This window comes from Equus asinus, chromosome 8 (assembly GCF_041296235.1).
Source record: "Equus asinus isolate D_3611 breed Donkey chromosome 8, EquAss-T2T_v2, whole genome shotgun sequence".
NCBI classification, from domain to species: Eukaryota; Metazoa; Chordata; class Mammalia; order Perissodactyla; family Equidae; genus Equus; species Equus asinus.
The window spans coordinates 34,723,122-34,743,371 of NC_091797.1; the positions used below are offsets into that span (position 1 = coordinate 34,723,122).

General features: G+C 49.7%; 2 protein-coding genes across 23 annotated transcripts; both read left to right on the forward strand.

The window, feature by feature from the left end:
• The first annotated feature begins 569 nt into the window (after positions 1-569).
• Positions 570-14,794, forward strand: MDC1 (mediator of DNA damage checkpoint 1). 20 transcript variants are annotated; one of them, XM_070515368.1, is made up of 17 exons: positions 1,089-1,120; positions 1,598-1,763; positions 3,175-3,313; positions 3,869-4,249; positions 4,335-4,410; positions 4,704-6,163; positions 6,300-6,350; positions 6,685-6,750; positions 6,900-6,992; positions 7,362-8,159; positions 8,265-8,308; positions 8,800-11,106; positions 11,188-11,301; positions 11,433-11,615; positions 11,839-11,964; positions 12,075-12,185; positions 13,329-14,794. In XM_070515368.1, exons 3-17 carry the CDS (start codon positions 3,175-3,177, stop codon positions 13,494-13,496), a joined length of 6,117 nt encoding a protein of 2,038 aa, XP_070371469.1. In that variant the 5' UTR covers positions 1,089-1,120; positions 1,598-1,763; the 3' UTR covers positions 13,497-14,794. The 20 variants fall into 20 exon arrangements, with proteins under 20 accessions (XP_044630874.2, XP_070371484.1, XP_044630875.2 ...); XM_044774939.2 differs by lacking the exons at positions 1,089-1,120; positions 1,598-1,763 and adding an exon at positions 570-709; XM_070515383.1 differs by lacking the exons at positions 1,089-1,120; positions 1,598-1,763 and adding an exon at positions 570-709 and having other exon boundaries at positions 7,362-7,583.
• A 104-nt stretch (positions 14,795-14,898) lies between these two features.
• Positions 14,899-19,961, forward strand: NRM (nurim). Of its 3 annotated transcripts, none has more exons than XM_014832284.3 (4): positions 14,899-17,108; positions 17,685-17,881; positions 18,511-18,687; positions 19,046-19,961. In XM_014832284.3, the coding sequence occupies exons 1-4, from the start codon at positions 16,976-16,978 to the stop codon at positions 19,325-19,327; spliced, it is 789 nt and encodes a 262-aa protein (XP_014687770.1). In that variant the 5' UTR covers positions 14,899-16,975; the 3' UTR covers positions 19,328-19,961. The 3 variants fall into 3 exon arrangements, with proteins under 3 accessions (XP_014687770.1, XP_014687769.1, XP_070371487.1); XM_014832283.3 differs by having other exon boundaries at positions 16,714-17,108; positions 18,493-18,687; XM_070515386.1 differs by lacking the exon at positions 19,046-19,961 and having other exon boundaries at positions 16,844-17,108; positions 18,493-19,039.
• The last annotated feature ends 289 nt before the right edge of the window (positions 19,962-20,250 follow it).

Below are 20,250 nucleotides of genomic sequence, written 5' to 3' on the forward strand. Positions count from 1 at the left end.
TTTCTCAGTCACCTAAATGAATGTCAAGTTGTGTAGGACCCCTCTACCCACTTAAAATAGAATGTTTCATGTTTTAAGGCATGATCACAATGAAAGTAGTTATTTTGTGGCAGTGAAGACAGTTCAGAATTTAAAATCAGAGGACGTTTCAATTTGTCTCTACCTTATACTAACTGTAGGAACCTAGGCAAGTCACTCAACTTCCCTCTGTAAAATCTACTTCTGCCTATTTGATCGCGGTGGTCAGGATGAAGTGAGATAACGAATGCAAAAGGAATTCCTAAATTATACATATGTCATGTTGTTACCATCCTCTTAGTGTGAGATGATGAAATAAATGATTGTATCATCCTTCTTCAGCCCTCGAAAGACCTCGGTCAGCCTTTAAGATGGTTAGCAAAACAGTGCTCTCTGTTCGCCTAGGATCTTTGCTTTAGGAAAATGACCTCAAAATGTCTATCAGGGATGTATTCTCAGAGGGAAAGTGACATGACTTCTACTAAACAAACCAAATCAAAAAGAAATGAACTTTCATTGCAGTGAGTAGTCCTCAAGCGCCACGCCTACGGGCAGTTCTCCAAACTGCAGCCTCCGGCCACGACTGCAACCCGCAACCCATTTTTATTTCTCATGAGTCAGCGGACACCATGTCTGGGAGGACTGAGGAAGGGCGCTCTGGCCGCACCAGACGCATCGGGCGACGACTATGGTAAGCCCCTCTATCTGCCTCCGGCAGCCAGACTCTGTGGTCGCGGTTTGGAAATCTGCGCGGGAAGTGGGCCTTGGGTGGTGAAGTCGTAGTGGGTTGTCCCTTGGAGCTGCCCAATCGGGGTGCGCGATTCTTGTGCGCGCAGGACGGCCTCTGATTGCCGCCTCACACAACGGATCTCAGGCCCCTCAGAGAAGCCGCCCCTTTGAGCTGTGAGGGGGCGGGGCGGGGGCGGGGCGGGGGCGGGGCTACGGCGGTGCCTCCGCATTGGAGACCTGATCAATCGGCGTGCCGCAAGACTGTGAAAGACAGCGGCGGGAGCCAATCAGAGAATCGGCTCCCTCGCGGCGCAAGCACTCGCGCCACCGGCCCGCGGCCGTTACTGGTGGCGCGCGCGGGGCCTCAAAGTAGGTGAGTTCTGGGGGACCTCGCCCACAGTTCCCCGGGTGCCATCTTGGTTCTCCCGGAGGACGGGAGGGGCGTGCCGGGGGTGCGACTGGGCGGAGGAGATTTGGAAGTTAGCTTCTAGGATTGTAGTGTTCGTCTTTACTTGATGCCCCTCCCCGAGTTTAGGTATGAAGACACAGGGAGACGTTGGGCCCGGAGGGAACCCACTGGGATGGGGATCAAAGATGGTGGCCATTGGATTAGAGCCAAGGGTCGTGGGCACCCGCTGAGTTCGCCAATCTTGAGGACGGAGTTAGTACTGTCTCCAAGGAGGCGTCCTACTTTCCTTTCCTGTCAACAGTTTCCCTCTAGGTTGCCATCTTTCTAAGTGAATTCCATCCGTGCTATTTTGAGTTTTCGTCTTTCTTCTTTCATCAGGAGAGTAGGGTTAATTTTATGTTTGGTTCATAAATGTATCCTGAATACTTCGAACGGCACTAGGTGCGCAAGGACTACTGCTGAGTGAATATGATGGACCCTAGGCGAAAAGACAGTTCTGCTGGCCCAGTTCTCGAGGGGGTGTGTGACGGCAGAAAGGGAAAGTAATGGTTACCATCTGGTGAGAAGTGTGAGGATAATTTCAAGTCCTTTCACCGCTGTGGAACAGGTAGGAACACCAGAAAGCAGGGAAGACTCCAGGAAAGGCTTTGCTAAGGAAACGACATTAAAACTGAATGATAAAAGATAGGTAGGAGTTGGACCAGAAAACTAGGAGCAAAGGGCCAAGGTGCAGGTTAAGGCATGCAGATGTGGGGGACAATAGGAACAGTGTTCAGAGAGTGGGGAGAAGATTCGTGTGGTTGAACCATAGGCTTGGGAGTGAGGCACACATTGCAGGACATGAGGTTCAGATCATACAGGGTCTTGCTAAGGAGTTTAGATTTTATTTTATCCTGTGGGCGTGGAAAACCATCAGAGATATGAAACAGAGGAGAGACATCTGGGTGACCTTGGGCAAATTCCTTAACCCATCTATGTTACAGTTTCTTTATCTGAGAAATAGAAGATAATGATAATACTTACTTGACAGGATTCTTGTGATGATTCAATGAGTCAGTTAATATAAAGTAACTAGAACAATGCTTGACACATAGCAAGCGTCTGTATATGTCCACTGTTATGATTCTTTGCAATTTAGTCTGATCACACTGAGATGATCTGGTAAAGGGTAAAAAGCATGCGCTTTGCAGCCACAAGTACCATTATTCTTGTCCCTTCCACTTATCTGTTATCTGGAGGAAATTATTGAATATTTTTAGTCTTCGTTTCCTAAATGCCTGCCTCATGTGGTTACTATGCCTGACACATAACACAATGCCCAACATATAGTTGATGCTTGGCAAACGTTAGCTCCCTTTAAAATGGTGTTTTTCAAACTGTGAGTTGCAACCCAATAGTGAATAGTAAAATAAATTTAGTAGGTTGCAAATCAGCCTTTAAAAAATAGAGAGAGGGGGCCAACCCGGTGGCATAGTGGATAGGTTCCCATGCTCAGCCTCCACAGCCCGGGGTTCACAGGTTGAGATCCTGGGCGCAGACACACCACTGCTCATCAGGCCATGCTGTCGCGTCCCATATACAAAAAATAGGAGGATTGGCACAGATGTTAGCTCAGGGACAATCTTCCTCAAAAAAAAAAAAAAAGAGGCAACAGATGTTAGCTCAAGGATAGTCTTCACCCCCCCCCAAAAAAAAATAGAGAATAGAAAAAAGTAGAGCAAAAACTATCGGTGTGTTGTATATAGTAAGGCTAGGCATTTTTTCTCAAAACTTTTGTCTATATAAATAAGCCCATGTGTTTGTATGTATTTGTGTACTTGGGACGTAATAATATTTATTTCTTATTCTGTGTCATGGTCAAAAATATTCTTTAAATGCTTCAGAAGGATAACAGAATGATCGGTGGAAAGAGAAGCATGAACCTCGGAAACTATCCAGGTTTACCCCGGTTATCACTCTTTTCTCTGAGGCTGTGTGTGTGAACCAATGATAGAGATGATGATGTGTTTCCTTCCCAGATGATGGAGGACACCCAGGCTATTAACTGGGAGGTTGAAGAAGAGGAGGAGACAGAGAGACCCAGTGAATCCTTGGGGTGTAGCTTGGCGCCCGTAGGGCGACTGCGTATCTTCAGTAGTGCCCATGGACCAGAAAAAGGTCAGGGGGTATTGGGTGCTGAAGTACTGATATAGACCTCTTATTTTTGTAGAAAGTAGTGGGAGGGTTGCAAGAAGCTTGTATAGGTTTTAAAGAGATCTGAAAAACTTTCTTTACTGGGAATGGAGAAGAGGGGGCTGATTGAGGTGATTGCTCCAGGCAAGTGCCCTGGACTCACTGGGGGTGGTTTTACTTTACTAGGAGATGAAGAAATTCAAATAAAAATCCAATGTGGTCTCAAAATGGGTGGTAGTGATGGTTGCACAACAATGTGAACGTACTTAATGCCACTGAACTGTACACTTAAAAATGGTTAAAATGGTAAATCTTTTGTACATTTTACCACAATAGAAAAAAACCTAGCGTGAATGGATGGGGTATTGACTATGAATAATGCATTACATGTATTCTTCAATACCTAGATGTCCTGGGGCCTATTATTTGTCTAATGCCTATGGGGACCTTGCGTGAGTAGTGAGGTACTTAACAGGAACATTTTCCTAATAGCAGGCCAAGACTCTGGCCTGGGAACCTATCTGCCTCTCTGATTCTTAGATTTCCCACTCTACCTCGGGAAGAATGTGGTAGGCCGAATGCCTGATTGCTCTGTGGCCCTGCCCTTTCCATCCATCTCCAAACAACATGCAGTGATTGAAATCCTGGCCTGGGGCAAGGCACCTATCCTCCGGGATTCTGGGAGCCTCAATGGGACTCAAATCCTGAGGCCTCCTAAGGTCCTGAGCCCTGGGGTGAGTCATCGTCTGAGAGACCAGGAGTTAATTCTCTTTGCTGACTTGCTCTGCCAGTACCATCGCCTGGATGCCCCCCTGCCCTTTGTCTCTCGGGGCCCTCTAACTGTAGAGGAGACACCCAAGGTACAGGGAGGAACTCATCCCCAGGGGCTCCTGTTGGCTGAGGACTCAGAGGAGGAAGTAGGTAAGTGTGTATATTGGGAGGGTGGGTGAGGAGACAGGGATGGGGAGTGTAAAACTGTCAACTTACTCCTGTCTACTCTTGACAGATCCTCTTTCTGAAAGGCATGTGGTGAAAGAACCAAGGACCACATCTTCTTCTTTGGCAACAGTAGTTCCAGAGAGGTGAGTACCGAAGGGCCAGACATCTGAGTCTTCAGAAGGAGGAGGAACCAGGGGCTGGACGATTCATCTCTAAGAGATAATTATCATTAAAGTGATAGCTGGGGAACTACACATACTGTTTTACTCTGGTGAATTTTTATTGAGCATCTTTGATGTGCCAAGTGGAGAATTCATTGCTGGAGATAGAAAAACAAATACTACCTCGTGTCTGCCCTCAAGGAGTTCACAGTTGAGTGGGGTATCCCTTCTTGGGAAATAGATTCTAGACTCTTTCTGTTCTCTTCCCTTCACAGTGATGAAGAGGGGCCTTCCCCTGGCCCAGGTGGCCCTGGGCCACCTTTTGCCTTCAACTTGGACAGTGACACAGATGAGGAAGAAAGTCAGCAACCAGCAACAGGGGAGGCCTTCTCAGCTGCCATGACAGATGCCACTGTAGAGACAGAACCGCCTAAAGCCATCACAACTGAAATCCAGCTTGAAAAGGATCAGTGTTCAGTGGAGGAAAGGGACAATGCCACAAAAGTCAAGAGGGATGCAAGGAATGAAGTGGTTCCAGTTGGAGTGATTCTGGAGAAGACCCAACCTGCTGAGGAGGACAGTGACACAGATGTGGATGATGAGAGCAGGCCTCCAGGAAGGCCAGCCGAAGTCCATTTGGAAAGTGCCCAGCCTTCTGGCTTCATAGACAGTGATACTGATGTGGAAGAAGAGGGGATCCCCACGACCCCAGCTGTAGTTCCTATGAAGAAGAGGCAAGTCTTCCATGGAGATGATGCAAAGAGTCCTGGGGCACCTGGCTTGGCGAATCTGCAGGAGAGCCCAGCTGGTAGTGATACAGATGTGGAGGAGGGCGAGGCCCTACTAACGGTCCCTCTGGAGAGAAGCCAAGCCTCCATGGTGATCGACAGCAATACAGATGACGAGGAAGAAGTCTCAGCAGCACTCACTTTGGCACGTCTGAAAGAGAGCCGAGCCCTTACCTGGCACAGAGATACAGATGTGGAAGAGGACAAGGCCCAACCTGTGGTCCTTCTGGAGCAAAGCCAAACCTCCGCCAGGAGAGACAGTGACACAGATGTGGAGGAGGAGGGGCCCCCAGTGGAAAAGAAAGGAACTGTCCCCAAGGATTGCACAGACAAAGCACATTCAGAAAAGAGCCAGCCTCCTCTTGGGGACAGTGATATAGAGATGGAGAAAGATAAGAGCTCACCTGCAGTCCACCTGGAGAGAAGCGAAGCCTCTGCCACAGTGGACGTCAACACACAAGTGAAGGAGGAAGTCCTACCAGGGCCAGCTGTTACACCTCTGGAGAAGCATCAGGTGCCTGTGGCGTGGACAAATCAAACAGATGTGGAAGCAGACAGGGGCCCAGCAAAGCTGCCTATGGTGTGTCTAGAGGAAGCCCAGCCTCCTCCAGTTGGGGACTGTGAGATCACATCCTTAAATGCCTCAGCAGTGACAGATGTAAGAAAGAGCCAGTTTCCCACAGGAGGGGATGCTGGGACGGAATGGGCTGTGGCTGTTCTTGAGCAGGAGAGAGCTCTTGAGGCGGGGGCCCAGGGTGGGTCACCTGTGGCACTAGTGGAGCAGGGCCTTCTCCCTGTCTCAAGGGAAAACCTAACAGATCTGGTGGTGGACACAGGCACTCCAGGGGAACCCACCCAGCCACGGAGAGAGGGAGCCCAGACCCCCAAAGAAGGGAAGAGAGAACCACGTATGGATGGGACCAAGGACTCTGCAGATGCCCGTGATGGTAAGTGCTGGCCTTCCTTCCTCCCTTGACCTTTAAAAGAAAGAATATTTATAGAGTGGCTTAGTCCGTTCAAACTGCTATAACAAAGTACTATAGCCCGCGTGCCTTATAAACAATAGAAATTTATTTCTCATAGTTCTAAAGGCTGAGAAGTCCACGTTCAAGGTGCCAGCGTATTCAGTGTCTGGTGAGGGCCCTCTTCCTTGTTCATAGGCAGCCGTCTTCTCACTGTATCCTCACATGGCAGAAGGGCACAAAAGAACTCTCTGGGGTCTCTTTTATAAGAGCACTAATCCCATTCATGAGGGCTCCCCCTTCATGACCTAATCACCTCCCAAAGGCCCCACCTCCTAATACCATCACATTGGGGATTAGGTTTCAACATAAGAATTTTGGGGGGACACAAACATTCAGTGCATTGCATAGGGGTTGGAGTTGGGGAGAGAATAGTAGAGAAAAAGTAAGGAGCTAAGGGTCAGATATGACTTTTTATTATCTATCCTATATTCCTCCCTGACTAGATTCTGAAGATCTAGACCTACAGGCTACCCAGTGCTTTGTGGAGAAAGAGGGTCAGAGCCTGGAAGGTGAGGACACTTGGGTCTGGTGGGAGCTGGGAGATTAGACTGGTGGTCTTTGAAAGGCATGAAAGCTGGCATGGGCAGGGCAGGAGACCGGGAATGGGAGCCTGGAGTTCTGTGGAGGAGCTGTGCTTAGGCCATCTTTTCCTGTGCAGCAGTCCAGAGCACGGAGGATGAACCCACCCAGGCCTTCCTGTTAAGTCCACCCCAAGAGCCTGGCCCTTCCCGTTGCAGCTTCCAGGCCGAAGGTATAGGAAACTCACCCCTCCTCTATGCCCTGATTGGGCATCCTTGTTTTCTCCCTCTACACGTTTCTTTCATATTCTTTGACTCTTTTGCTGATGTTTCTCCATCTCATCAGAAAAAAATGCCATATTAAGTCAGACCTATGGAGCAACTAGTCTAGCATCGTTTTTAAAGAGGCTACCGAGAGAGCTTTTATATGAAGGTATTGTCTTACTTTTTGAGACAAACATTACATGTTATGACTATCCTCCTTTTTCCAGCTTTCCTTTAATAATCCATTTAGATTTATTATTCATGGATTTATCTTAATCCTTTCTCAACCTGTTACCTTTTCGGTCTTCATCCCTCTCTCTGTCTAACTCTGCTTCCAGGTGCCCTGGATGAGCTGTGGGAGGTCTTGGCTACACAGCCATACTGTCCAAGAGAATCTGAGGCCTCTGAGACCCAGCCCATTGCCGCCCACCTTGAGGCCCATGGATCTTGCCCCTCACCACCTAGGGCAACACCAGGAGAACAACATCCAGAGAGCCCAGTTCATGCAGAGCCACTGGGGATTCAAGGAAGAGGGATGCAGACTGTGGAGAAAGACATGGGTACACCAGGAGAAACAGCAGACAGGGTGAACCCTGAGAGAGGACCATTGGAGAGGGCAACCAAGAAACCGCCACCAGAAGGAGAGAGAAAAGATGTGATGGGAGAGCAAGAATTAACTCGGGGGCTACGGGACAGTCAACAAAAACAGGTGTTAGCTAGAGACACTCAGAGACAAGAGTCTGACAAAAAGGTGACAAGTGCAAGTCCCGAAAGTGGTATGGAGAGTTTGAAGGTAGAAATTGAGACAGCCAGGGAAATACAAGAGAAAGAGAGAGAAAAGCAGACTCTTGCAAGAGAAATATTTGAAAGAGAAGCAGAGAAATTAGTACCAGGGAGAGTGTGTGAGGTAGGTGGGTTAGAGGTCAAGGTATCCAAAGTGATACAGGAGAGAGGCCCTGAGGCAGGGGAGCCAGAGAGAGGGACCCAGGACCAGGAAGGGCAGGCCTCCAGTCCAACACCAGAGCCTCGGGTGGGGGCTGGGGGCCTTCAGGCACTCGCTTCAGCTGTGGTAGCTTCTGGGAGCCAATCAGGTGGAGGAAGGGGCGTCCCAGTGAGTCCCAGGAGGCAGGAGAGAGGTAAGTGAAGGCAGAGGGGAACCTAGGGTGGTACATAGCCCCCATCACCCCCTAAGTAACTGACTGCTTAGACCTCAGCCACATTTGTCTTTGCTTTCTGTCTAGACCACTTGAATTGCAAGATGCCACCTGCTGAGAAGGCTTCTAGGGTGAGACATGCTTTCTCCACCTCTCCAAACTCCATGAAGATCACATCCCCTCCACTGCCCTTCCCCTGACCTTGCTTTAGTCTACGCCTTTCCCCATCTCACTTTTCTCCCATTCTCACCGCTCCTCAGATGGCTTCTATCCCTTTACCCCTGGCACCTGTTGTTTTCCATATCTGTTTCCCAAGTTCTGTCTCCCTCTACCTGACTCAGAAAGAAAGTCCCTTTCTTTATATCTCTTCCCCCTTTCCCCCAACCATCCTCTTCATTACCATCATCCATATATGGAGAACACCATACTGGCGTTATGGGGAGAGGTCCCTGGGAAAGAGGACTACTTCCTCCCCAGGGAGTTCCCCGTCTAATGGAAGGGGGTCACAGATAGAAATGCCAGTGAGCGCACCCTAAACGCAAACAAGTATCAAGAACAGGATCCAAGTCCTTTCTCTCTTCTCTCTGCCTCTTCCTGCCTCACTTCTTGTGTTTCTCCCCAGGGTGATCAGGAATCCCCAGAGGCTTGTCTGCCTCCTGCAGTGACTGAAGCCTCAGCCCCACTCCAAAACGCCCTCATGCCTCAGAGCCAAAAACATCCTGCACCTCAGCCTCTGCCTTCCTTAGAGCTGCCAATTCCCAGGGCCAGGCAAAATGGGAGTCAGGGAGCCCCAGAGATTCCTCCCTCAGAGCTGGAGCCTCTGCATCCAAAACCCAAAGTCAGGCCCCGGGGGTCCTCCAGGATGTTACCCTCTCCAATGTCTTCTATAGCCCCTGAGTCCCACCCTACCACCCCCACAGACCAGCCTGTCAGCCCTGAGCCCACATCTCGGGCCACTCGGAGCAGAACATACAGGTCTTCTGAAATGACCCCTGCACCAGTTGTCCCCACAGCACCTGAGCTGCAATCTTCCATCTTCAAAGACCAGCCTGTCACCGCTAAGCTCACATCTCGGGCCACTCGGGGAAGGACACATAGGTCCTCTGTCAAGTCCCCTGAACCAGTTGTCCCCACAGCCCCTGAGCTCCAGCCTTCCACCTCTAAAGACCAGCCTGTCACTCCTGAGCCCACATCTCGGGGCAGGACACATAGATCTTCTGTCAAGGCCCCTGAGCAAGTTGTCCCTACAGCTCCTGAGCTGCAACCTTCCGCCTCCAAAGACCAGTCTGTCATCCCCACACCCATATCCCGGGCCACTCGGGGCAGGACACATAGGTCCTCTGTCCAGACCCCTGAACCAGTTGTCCCCACAGCCCCTGAGTTCCAGCCTCCTACCCCCACAGACCAACCTGTCACCCTTGAGCTCACATCTCGGGCCACTCGGGGCAGAACACACAGAGCCTCTGTCAAGACTCCTGAACCAGTTGTCCCCACAGCTCCTGAGCTGCAGCCTCCCACCTCCAAAGACCAGTCTGGCATCTTAACACCCACATCTCGGGCCACTCGGGGCAGAACACATAGGTTCTCTGTCAAGTCCCCTGAACCAATTGTCCCCATAGCACCTGAGCTTCAGCCTTCTACCCCCACAGACCAATCTGTCGCTAGTGAGCCCACATCTGGCGCCACTCAGGGCAGGACACATAGGTCTTCTGTCAAGACCCCTGAACTAGTTGTACCCACAGGTCCTGAGTTCCAGCCTTCCACTTCCATAAACCAACTTGTCACCCCCAAACCCACATCTCAGCCAAGGACACATAGGTCTTCTGTCAAGACCCCCGAACCAATTGTTCCCACAACCTCAGAGCTCCAGCCTTCCACCCCCACAGACCAACCTGTCACCCCCAAACCCACATCCCGGGCCACTCGGGGCAGAAAACATAGGTCTGTCAACACCTCTGAACCGATTGTCCCCACAGCCTCTGAGCTCCAGCCTTCCACTCCCACAGACAAACCTGTCACCCGCAAGCCCACATCTCGGGCCACTCGGGGCAGAACACATAGGTCTTCTGTCAAGACACCCGAACCAATTGTCCCCACAGCCCCTGAGCTCCAGCCTTCTACCCCCACAGACAAACCTGTCACCTGCAAACCCACATCTCGGGCCACTCGGGGCAGAAAACATAGGTCTTCTGTCAAGACCCCCAAACCAATTGTCCCCACAGCCTCACAGCTCCAGCCTTCCACCCCGACAGACCAATCTGTTACCCCTGAGTCCACAACTCAGGATATTCGGGGCAGAAAACATAGGTCCTCTGTCAAGACTCCCCAACCAATGGAACCCACAGCCCCTGGCCCTGAACCTCCCAGCCATACAGACCAGCCTGTCACCCCTGAAGCCATAGCTCCGGCTAGTCAGAGCAGGACACTAAGGACTTCTATAATAAGTGCTGTGCCAGTTCCTACCACCCCTGAATTCCGGTCTCCTGTCCCCACAGACCAGCCTATTCCCCCTGAGACCATCCCTCAAGCCAATTGCAGCAGGAGGCCAAGGGCCACTAGGAAGCAGGGGTCCCCCACAGCTCCCATTGTCCATGAACCCTGCTCTGCACCCCCTGAACCTAACTCGAGGAACCAAAGACGAAGAGCAGTGAGAGCAGCTGAGTCCCTTACAACCATTCCTGAGCCTGCCTTTGCCCAGCTTCCTGAGGCGCCCACTCATGCTCCCCACATCGAAAAGGTAGAGGCAGCAGGTACATCTGGGTTCACCCCAGAGCCCCAGCGTAAGGCCTCTCAAAGCCACAAGAGGCCTTTAGCTACCCTGGATTTACCCCCACTTCAAAAACGGCTCCAAAGAGGGAAGGTCTCCCAGAAGACAGTGTTCCTCCAGGAAGAGGAAGATGATCCCACAGAGAGACCAGGGAAGAAAGAGGTGAGGAGAGGGCTGGGACCACAAAGCTAGCAAAGGGCTTAGGGTCTCAGAAACTCCTACCAAGATCTTTCTCAATCCCAGAATGTAGTGATGCCGGGACCAGGCAAGAGAAAGAGAGACCAAGCAGAAGAAGAGGGAATACTGAGCCGCAGCCTCCGAAGAACCAAACCTAACCAAGAGTCCACAGCCCCCAAAGTAGGAGAGAAAGGGCATGAGCCTTTCAAGGGAGACAGATTTGGGAGGATGGGAGGAGATGAAGGGGATTTTGGAGATGGGCACTGATGGCATGGGTTGCTGTGACCAGCTCCGGCTAACCCCCTCCACAGGTGCTCTTCACAGGAGTGGTGGATGTTCGAGGAGAGCGGGCAGTACTGGCCCTGGGGGGAAGTCTGGCCAGCTCAGTGGCAGAGGCTTCCCACCTGGTGACTGATCGAATCCGCCGGACGGTCAAGTTCCTGTGTGCCCTGGGGCGGGGGATCCCCATCCTCTCCCTGGACTGGCTGCACCAGGTGAGAGATCAGGAGATGATGATGGACCAATAGTGATCGTGACTGGAGAAGACTGCTCACATACGCTCTGGAAAGTGGTGGGAGGAAAAGGGGGTACAGGAAACAAGGGAAGTTGGTGAGGCAGAAAGCTTGATTCAAAACATTTTGTGAGCTCCATACAAATACTAGAACAGCTGGGTGAGAGGCTGGGCTGAGGTTTGATGCTGATTGCTACCATCCTTAGTCCCGCAAAGCTGGTTGCTTCTTGCCACCGGATGAATACGTGGTGACCGATCCTGAGCAGGAAGAGAACTTTGGCTTCAGCCTTCGGGATGCTCTGAGCCGAGCTCGGGAGCGAAGGCTGCTGGAGGTGAGAGGCTATCTTCTGCCCCATACTTCAGCCCTCCCTCCAGAGGTTTCCCAGTGGTCCATGGCCTCTCAGTGCATACATCTACTGCTCCACCATTTTCTTCCTCTTAGGGCTATGAGATTCATGTGACCCCTGGAGTCCAGCCACCTCCACTTCAGATGGGAGAGATCATCAGCTGCTGTGGAGGCACTGTCCTACCCAGCATGCCCCGGTCCTATAAGGTATGGGTGGTATGTTCTGGATCTGGGGAGGTGGCCAGAATGGGAAAAGGTTGGAGGACAAAATGGAGGTACAGATGGGAACACAGAGTACTGTGAAGGTAGAGGGAAGACCTATGGTACAGAAAGGGGCTGGAATGAGGGAAGAGGTCTGATGATACCAAATGGACTTATTTTTATTTTGTATTTAAGAAATTTTCAAATATACACAAAAGGAGCAAGAATAATGCAGTGAACCTGCATATACCTATCCCTCAGATTCAGCAGATTAATTTAGATTTTGCTACATTTGCTCTATCTCTTTTTTTCCTTTGCTGAGGTATTTTAAAGGAAAACTGCAAACATCATATTATTTCCTCCTACATACTTAAAGTATACATCTCTAAGAAATATGTACATTTTCTTACATAATCACAATGCTGTTATTGATGCATAATAAAATTAACAATAGTTTCTTGGTCATTTTCTCATATGCCATGAATCAAATTTCTCCACTTGTCTGAAAATGTTTTTTTACAGCTCAAAGCAGGTCCATGTATTACCACAATTGTTCTATCTCTTAATTCTCCTTTACTCCAGAGTATCCCCCCACCCATCCAGCCTTTTTTCTGCCATTGACTTTCCCCAGAAAGTAGGTCAGTTGTCCTTTACTTATTTTTATTTTTTGCTGAGGAAGGTTCACCCTGAGCTAACATCTGCTGCCAATTTTTGGTCTTTTTATATGTGAGCTGCCACCACAGCATGGCCACTGACAGATGAGTAGTATAGGTACACGCCCAGGGACCAATCTGGGCTGCCAAAGCAGAGCGCGCACAACTTAACCACTAGGCCATTGGGGCTGGCCCTTAGTTGTCCTTTAGAATGTTCTGCAGTCTGGATTTTTCTACTTGCTCCCTTGTTGTATGCTTTATCTTATTCTTTTATTTTCTATATTTCCTGTAAATTGTAGTTAATTTTAAAGGCTTGAATAAATTCAGGTTCAGCTTTTCTGGCAAGAGTACTTCATTGACAGTGCAGTGTCCTCCATCTGGCTTCATATCAGGAGGTACTATTTTAGGGATGCTAAGACTGATTCATGGGTCTTGACCCTATTTCTAGGATTCTTTTTCACCCCTGACTTTCTGTCTTTGCTCTGTCTTTCCCCAGCCTCAGAGAGTTGTGATCACATGCTCCCAGGACTTCCCCCGATGCGCCATTCCATCTCGGGTCGGGCTGCCCATCCTCTCACCTGAGTTCCTGCTGACAGGAGTGCTGAAGCAGGAAGCCAAGCCAGAGGCCTTCGTCCTCTCCGCTTTGGAAATGTCATCCACCTGAAACCCCACCCTATTTGCTCCCAGACCAATAAATAAAGTGTTAGAAGATATATGGAAGAAAGAATTTAGGGCTTTAGAAAGGATTGGGATGTATTGATCTGATTTGTCTTGGAATATGGGTGGAGCTGAAAAGACTTATGGGTAAACAGAACAATAGAGAGCTTGGGAGCCACAGATTTTCTTAAATGGCCATTTAAAATTGGCTAATCCCATGCTCAGACATCTTGAGCAGCTCTAATCTTTAGTTAGACTGATGTACATATTGCTCTGTGGCATACACAGTGTCCTGCCTCCCATTTGGAAGCCATCTCTTTGTCTTTTCTTACTGGGATTCCTACTCATCCTCCAAAAGATTGTGGAAACAATTCTAGTGTCAATAACTTGAAGGGATGCTCGGAGTGAGTAAATTTGAGAGTGCAGTTACAGAATGCTGCTAAAATATCTTCCCCTCCTCTGGCTCCATCTTGTTAGAAGTGTCCTTTAGCTTTGACTTTGAGCAAATCTCTGCACTTTTCTGGCCTGCTTTTCCAGTCTTTATAAAATTAGAGTTTAGGCTTATCCTCTGTGATAAATAAATATTCACTCTGTGCCTTATGGTGTAGTGTAGGTTTTTTTTAATGTAACATTTCTTAAATTTAAATTTTAAAAGTTGGTTGATTACAAGGATGTGGAGAAATTGGAACCTTTATACATTGCTGGTGGGAATGTAAAATGGTTCAGCCACTGTGGTAAATAGTTTGACAGTTTCTCAAAAAGTAAAACATAGAATTACCAAGTGATCCAGCAATTCCATTCATAGGTATACATCCAAAACAATTAAAACAGTTGTTCAGACAAATATTTGTACAAGAATGTTCATATCAGCACTTTTCACAAGAACCAAAAGATGGAACAACACAAATGTTCATCAGTGGATGAATGGATAAACAAATCGTGACATATCCATACAATGGAATATTCAGCCATAAAAGGGGATGAAGTAGGATGAACCTCAAAAGCATGCTAAGTGAAAGAAGCCAGACACAAAAAGTCACATTGCATGATTCCATTTATAAGAAATACCTAGAATAGGTAAATCCATAGAAACAGAGTAGATTGGTAGTTGCCAGGGGCTGGGGGGAGGGCAAAATAGGAATGACTACTTAATGTGTACAGGGTTTATTTTGGGGTGATGAAAATGCTTTGAAACTAGAGATTGTGGTTGCACACATCATAAATGTACTGAATGCCACTGGACTGTTCTCTTTAAAATAGTTAATTTTATGTTATGTGAACTCCAATAAAAAAGATGATTGATTAGTTTTGTGCACTTTTCTGCAAGTAAGTTATGCTGAAGTTTGGAAAACTTTAGTGTAGTAGAAATAGCATGAGCTTTGCCAAACACTATGCTGACTTTTAAATATACCTAAAATCTCATAATACATATTAAGCAGAGCCATTGTGGGTGATCACATGGTAGGACCCAAAGAAATAGTCCTCTCGCACAACTCAAAGCCTTGTACCATGTGAAAGTGTCCATGTCCTTGAGGTGCACGTGATTCCTTACAGTACCTGCTGTCTCTATAGCCTCTTTAGCACTCACATGCACTCCCACTTCGTGACTGGTACCATTTCAGCACCCTAATTTAAACTTCTAGAGAATAGAGATCTTTTCTTTTTTTTGTTTTTGAAGATTTTATTTTTTTTCCTTTTTCTCCCCAAAGCCCCCAGGTACATAGTTGTATATTCTTCGTTGTGGGTCCACCTAGTTGTGGCATATGGGACGCTGCCTCAGCATGGTTTGATGAGCAGTGCCATGTCCACGCCCAGGATTCGAACCAACAAAACAGTGGGCCGCCTGCAGCGGAGCACGTGAACTTAACCACTCGGCCACGGGGCCAGCCCCAAGAATAGAGATCTTTTCTTACACTTCCAACGAATCCCACAGCTTATGGCACATTGTGCAATAAATGTCTCAGTCAGGGTCCTAGCAGGAAATGGTGGCACAGTCAAATTAGGATAATTGGGGGAGAGTTTAATAAGGTGAAAATTACAAAGAAGTAGGTAGAGCGTAGAGAAGTCACAAAGAGTATTGCGGTACCCCAGGACCCACAGCTCTGTTGTGACCACCTCTAAGCCCAAAAGCTTGAGAAGAGGGAGCAGTTATGTAGAGAGGGCTTTCTCAAGAAAAGCTGTGACCTTCATTGATGTAGCCCATTCAGGACAACTTCCTGAAGCAGAAGCGGGCTGGAGAATGAATCTGGAGGGAAAACATAAGATGCCTGGTACAGTATACAATAGCGTTGATTCAGAGGAGGGTGGGAGTACTGAGCTTCACGGAGGGAGAAGGAATGCAGAGCCTGTGGGATGCCACTTGGCAATTTTCTCCTGCCTGAGCCCACAGGACTAGCAGTTTCCCTTAATTCTCATCTTAGGAAATTTTCTTTATTTCTTTGGGCCTATGTTTCTTCTATCCATAAGTTGAGGGAATTAGCTTATTGATCTCTAAGGTCTCTACCATGGTCACAGCTACTGTGACTAGGTTCTTAGCTACGTCATCTTTAATTTTGATGGAGAAAAACCTTACTTTTACTTTGCATTTTAGATATGAATGTTAGTCCATAGGTATGATAAACAGGCCTGTAGGGAGAATACGTTAAAACAAAAGATCTTGGTGGTTTCTGACTAGTAAATAGAGTCAAACTAATGAAGTTGCAGAGTAGTCATAGATAATTATCACAAGGGTGGATAAAATTAACCTACTGCAAAGTTTACAACTGTAATAAAGTTTTCTAGCACAAATATTTCAACATTTTTACTCTCATGGTTACAAATCAACAGCATTAAGCATTATTAGAACAAACGTTTCAGTATTACAACAGAGAAGTTCTCTGCCCTTCTTAGCAACAACTCAACTTTATAAGTTACAGAATAAGCATTAATTTATTTTGTGGCAAAACAGTCACTAACTCTTTTTCAATTTAACAAGATGTACTAGGTGATTCAGGGCGTGGGCTTCTCAGCTGAGTCAACAGGCTTCCGTTCTCTCATCGTTCGTTATTAAAGTGTTAACCGAGGCTTTGTAACCTCTGACTCTGGTTATGTTTTCTAGCCAAGGCTGTTAAAGAAAAGTGGGATCCTAAAGCTCTGTTCCCACAAGAATCCTGCAACAGAAGAACTGTCTTCATTTTAGATGGGAAAACTAGCTGAGCTGCGATTCGACCCACGTGAGTGGCAGCAGAGTCGCTGCCCTTTTCACCTCTCACTCGGAATTCTAATATTCCCTCTGTGACGCGCGGACTGCAGGTTCCAGAAGGCCGCGTGCATGGACCCTGCTGTCTGGTGGGAGAAAGCGCGCTCGGTGGCCGGAAGCCGGGGCATCTGCGCGCGGGAGCCTCGCCCTCCTGGGCAGGATCCCAGGCAGGAGGCGGAGCCGGGGGCGGGGCCTGCAGCCGCGGGAATCCCGGGCCCGCCCCTTGCCCCACCCCTCGGTTTCTCGCCATGGCCCCAGCACTGCTCCTGGTCCCCGCTGCCCTCGCCTCCTTCATCCTGGCCTTTGGTACCGGAGTGGAGTTCGTGCGCTTTACCTCCCTTCGGCCGCTTCTTGGAGGGATCCCAGAGTCTGGTGGTCCGGGTGAGCGGGAGGGGTCGAGGGTGAGCTCCAGGGTAGGGAGGTGGGGCCGGAGGAGAGGGGAGCGGGGCGGGGCTTGGAGACAAATGACAGGGGAACTCCTGAGAGGGAACTAGAACCTTGGAAGCCGCCGAGAAGCTGCAGGGGAGACCGGAGGGCTAATTTAGGAGCTCAGGGATTAGCGGTTTGGAGAGGCGGGAGAGTGAGGATTGAGGGGGAGGGAAAGTGCGATAAGCAGAGTATTCTAAGGAAAGTGCTTTGTAGAGAAGAGTATGGAGGGGAGAGTGTTAAAAAGAGGGAGCATTTGGAGAACCGAAATACGAGGGGCAATCCAATGGTAACCTCTCCAGCCATGACTTTGTGAGTACCCAACATGAATCGTCTTCCCCAGCTCTGAAGAAGGGCTGAGGAAGGGGGAAGAAACAGGGAATGGAAAAGCGAGGTGGGCAAAGCCTGGAGAGGAAGCATTAAGGCTCTTGAAAGCATTAAAGGGCATGGCCTGCAGCCCCAAGAGATGAAGGTAGGGAGTGTTTCCCATTATCTTCCTGAACTTTTGTCCTTTTCTCCAACTCCCTCTAGATGCCCGCCAAGGATGGCTGGCTGCCTTGCAGGACCACAGCATCCTTGCCTCCCTGGCTTGGGATCTGGGGCTCCTGCTACTGTTTGTGGGGCAGCACAGCCTCATGGCAACTGAGACAGTGAAGGCATGGATGTCCCGGTACTTTGGGGTCCTTCAGAGGTCACTGTACGTGGCATGCACTGCCCTGGCCTTGCAGGTATGAGGCTCTGGCAGCTGAGTCCCCAAGGGAAACAGAGTATGTGGGAAGGATGCCCTAGGTTGGAGGGGCAAGGATCTTAGGCTTCTGATAAAATGTGGGTTTAGGAGGAGAACTGAAGGAAGGTGTTAGGACTCTAATCTCAGCTTCCATTCCTCCACGGCACACATTCTACTTTTTATCAAGAAGGGTGTACTGCTTGTCATTCCCCAAGCACGATATGAGCATTCTCACCTTTGCAACTTTGTTCATGTTGTCCTTCTTGGGATCCCCTAGTTAATTCCCCTTCAGTCCTGCCCTTTCTTCAAAACCACTTCCCTAGATCTCAAGAGAAGGCTTCCCAGTTAGTACTCATCTGCTTTCTCACTGGGTGCTTGGCATAGGCTACCTTGTGTACCTATCTGGTCACCCCCTTACTGTTCTGTAAATCATCAGGGTAGAGACAGGTCATCCTTACATCCTTAGAACCCCACCCAGCACCCTCCACATGGTAGATATTTGTTGGTGATGCTCACGGTAGAGGTGCAGAGAGCTGCAGGCCAGCCTGGGGCAGGGGTGGAGGGCAGCCTCTGGGTCTAGGTCTCTCAAGGGTGGGCTGCTGGGATACCCAGCCCCTCATCCTTCCCCAGCTGGTGATGCGGTACTGGGAGCCCGTACCCAGAGGCCCTGTGTTGTGGGAAGCTCGGGCTGAGCCATGGGCCACCTGGGTGCCCCTCCTCTGCTTTGTGCTCCACGTCATTTCCTGGCTCCTCATCTTCAGCATCCTTCTCGTCTTTGACTACGCGGAGCTTATGGGCCTCAAACAGGTGAGGCTCCCAGATCCCTACCTGAGACTTCTAATCCTTTCTAGAACGCCTCTTTCTCTTCCAAGGATTTCTCTCCTCCTCCTTGCATGCTCTTCCACCTTCCTCCTGCTTTCTACTCCCTCACTTCCCTTTCTTGTAAGATGGTCTCCCCTCAGCCCTCCCTCAAAGGCCAAAAATTATGAGCCTCCTAGGCTTGGGGAAGATTCATGAATCAGAGACAAGGGTCAGAGGCCCAAGTCTCAGAAGGGTGGTTCCTGGGCCGGAGTTATAGAAGGAAGGTGCCTGGAAGGGGAGAAAAGAGGCAGCTAAATTGCAAAAAGGGCTTGACTCCATTTCTAAGCTGTTCTCCCTCTCCTAGGTGTACTACCATGTGCTGGGGCTGGGTGAGCCTCTGGCCCTGAAGTCTCCCCGGGCCCTGAGACTCTTCTCCCACCTGCGCCACCCAGTGTGCGTGGAGCTGCTGACAGTGCTGTGGGTGGTCCCCACCCTGGGCACTGACCGCCTCCTCCTTGCTCTCCTCCTTACCCTCTACTTGGGCCTGGCTCATGGACTTGACCAGCAAGACCTTCGCTACCTCCGGGCCCAGCTGCAAAGAAAACTCCACTTGCTCTCCCGGCCCCAGGATGGGGAGGCTGAATGAGGAGCTAACCCTGGTTCCAAACCCTATACTTCCTCTCCCCCTCGAATTCCAAATCCCTTAACATCCAGGCCCTGGCTGCTTCACACCAGAGGCCCAAATCCATGAACTGAAGGGGCTGTCCCTCTGATTGAGACTTGGCTCCCTGAGTCCAGCTCCATACCCTAAATTCTGAATTTCAGCCACTGGCCTCCAACGTCCACTTCTCACCAGCCAGGAAGAGGGGGTGGGGAACTTACCTGTCTCCTCAGTTTATGGCTTGATGACCCTTCTCCCCCCTCCCCGCCCCCGACAACCTCCTCACAAGGAGAAGGGTCTGGCCTGACCACTCCCCTGACACTTACTCACCTGCCTCTGTACCTCAGGGATCCCCTTCTCCACATCTCGCTTCCCCTCCTAGGAGGTGGACCAGGGTCTGCAAGTTTGATGGTAGTGGCTGCCCCTTCAGGCTCCATGCCTTGCTGCTCAGTGCAGCCCCACTGGCTGGCCTCTCCACCTCCTTAGGCCCCGCCCCTGCGCTCCATTCTCAACCTAATTGAGGATGCTGCCCCTCTTATTTCGGGTGTCTAAGGACTCCCTGTTCTCCCGAGGAACATGCGCTGCAGGAAAATAAAATCGAGCCTGGTTTTTCGACATATGGCATGCAGTCTCTCAGTGTCTCTCAGGCTTCAGGGCTGGGTTTGGGAAGGAAGGCGAGCCAGAGCCTGGGCGCCGAACTTGAGTCTGGGCAGACACCGCGCCCTCTGGCGACGGCTGGGCGGCGACCACTCCCCTTGGACCCACCCCCACTTTCCCGGAGCGGCCGAGTCCTCCTTCCTCCCAATCTTCCAATTTCCCTGCTGCAGACCAGGGGATCCATGGGAGACAGATTGAAGCTAAAAAGAGCCGGGCAGTGGCTCTGGTAGAGAAATGACCTTCCAAAGCAC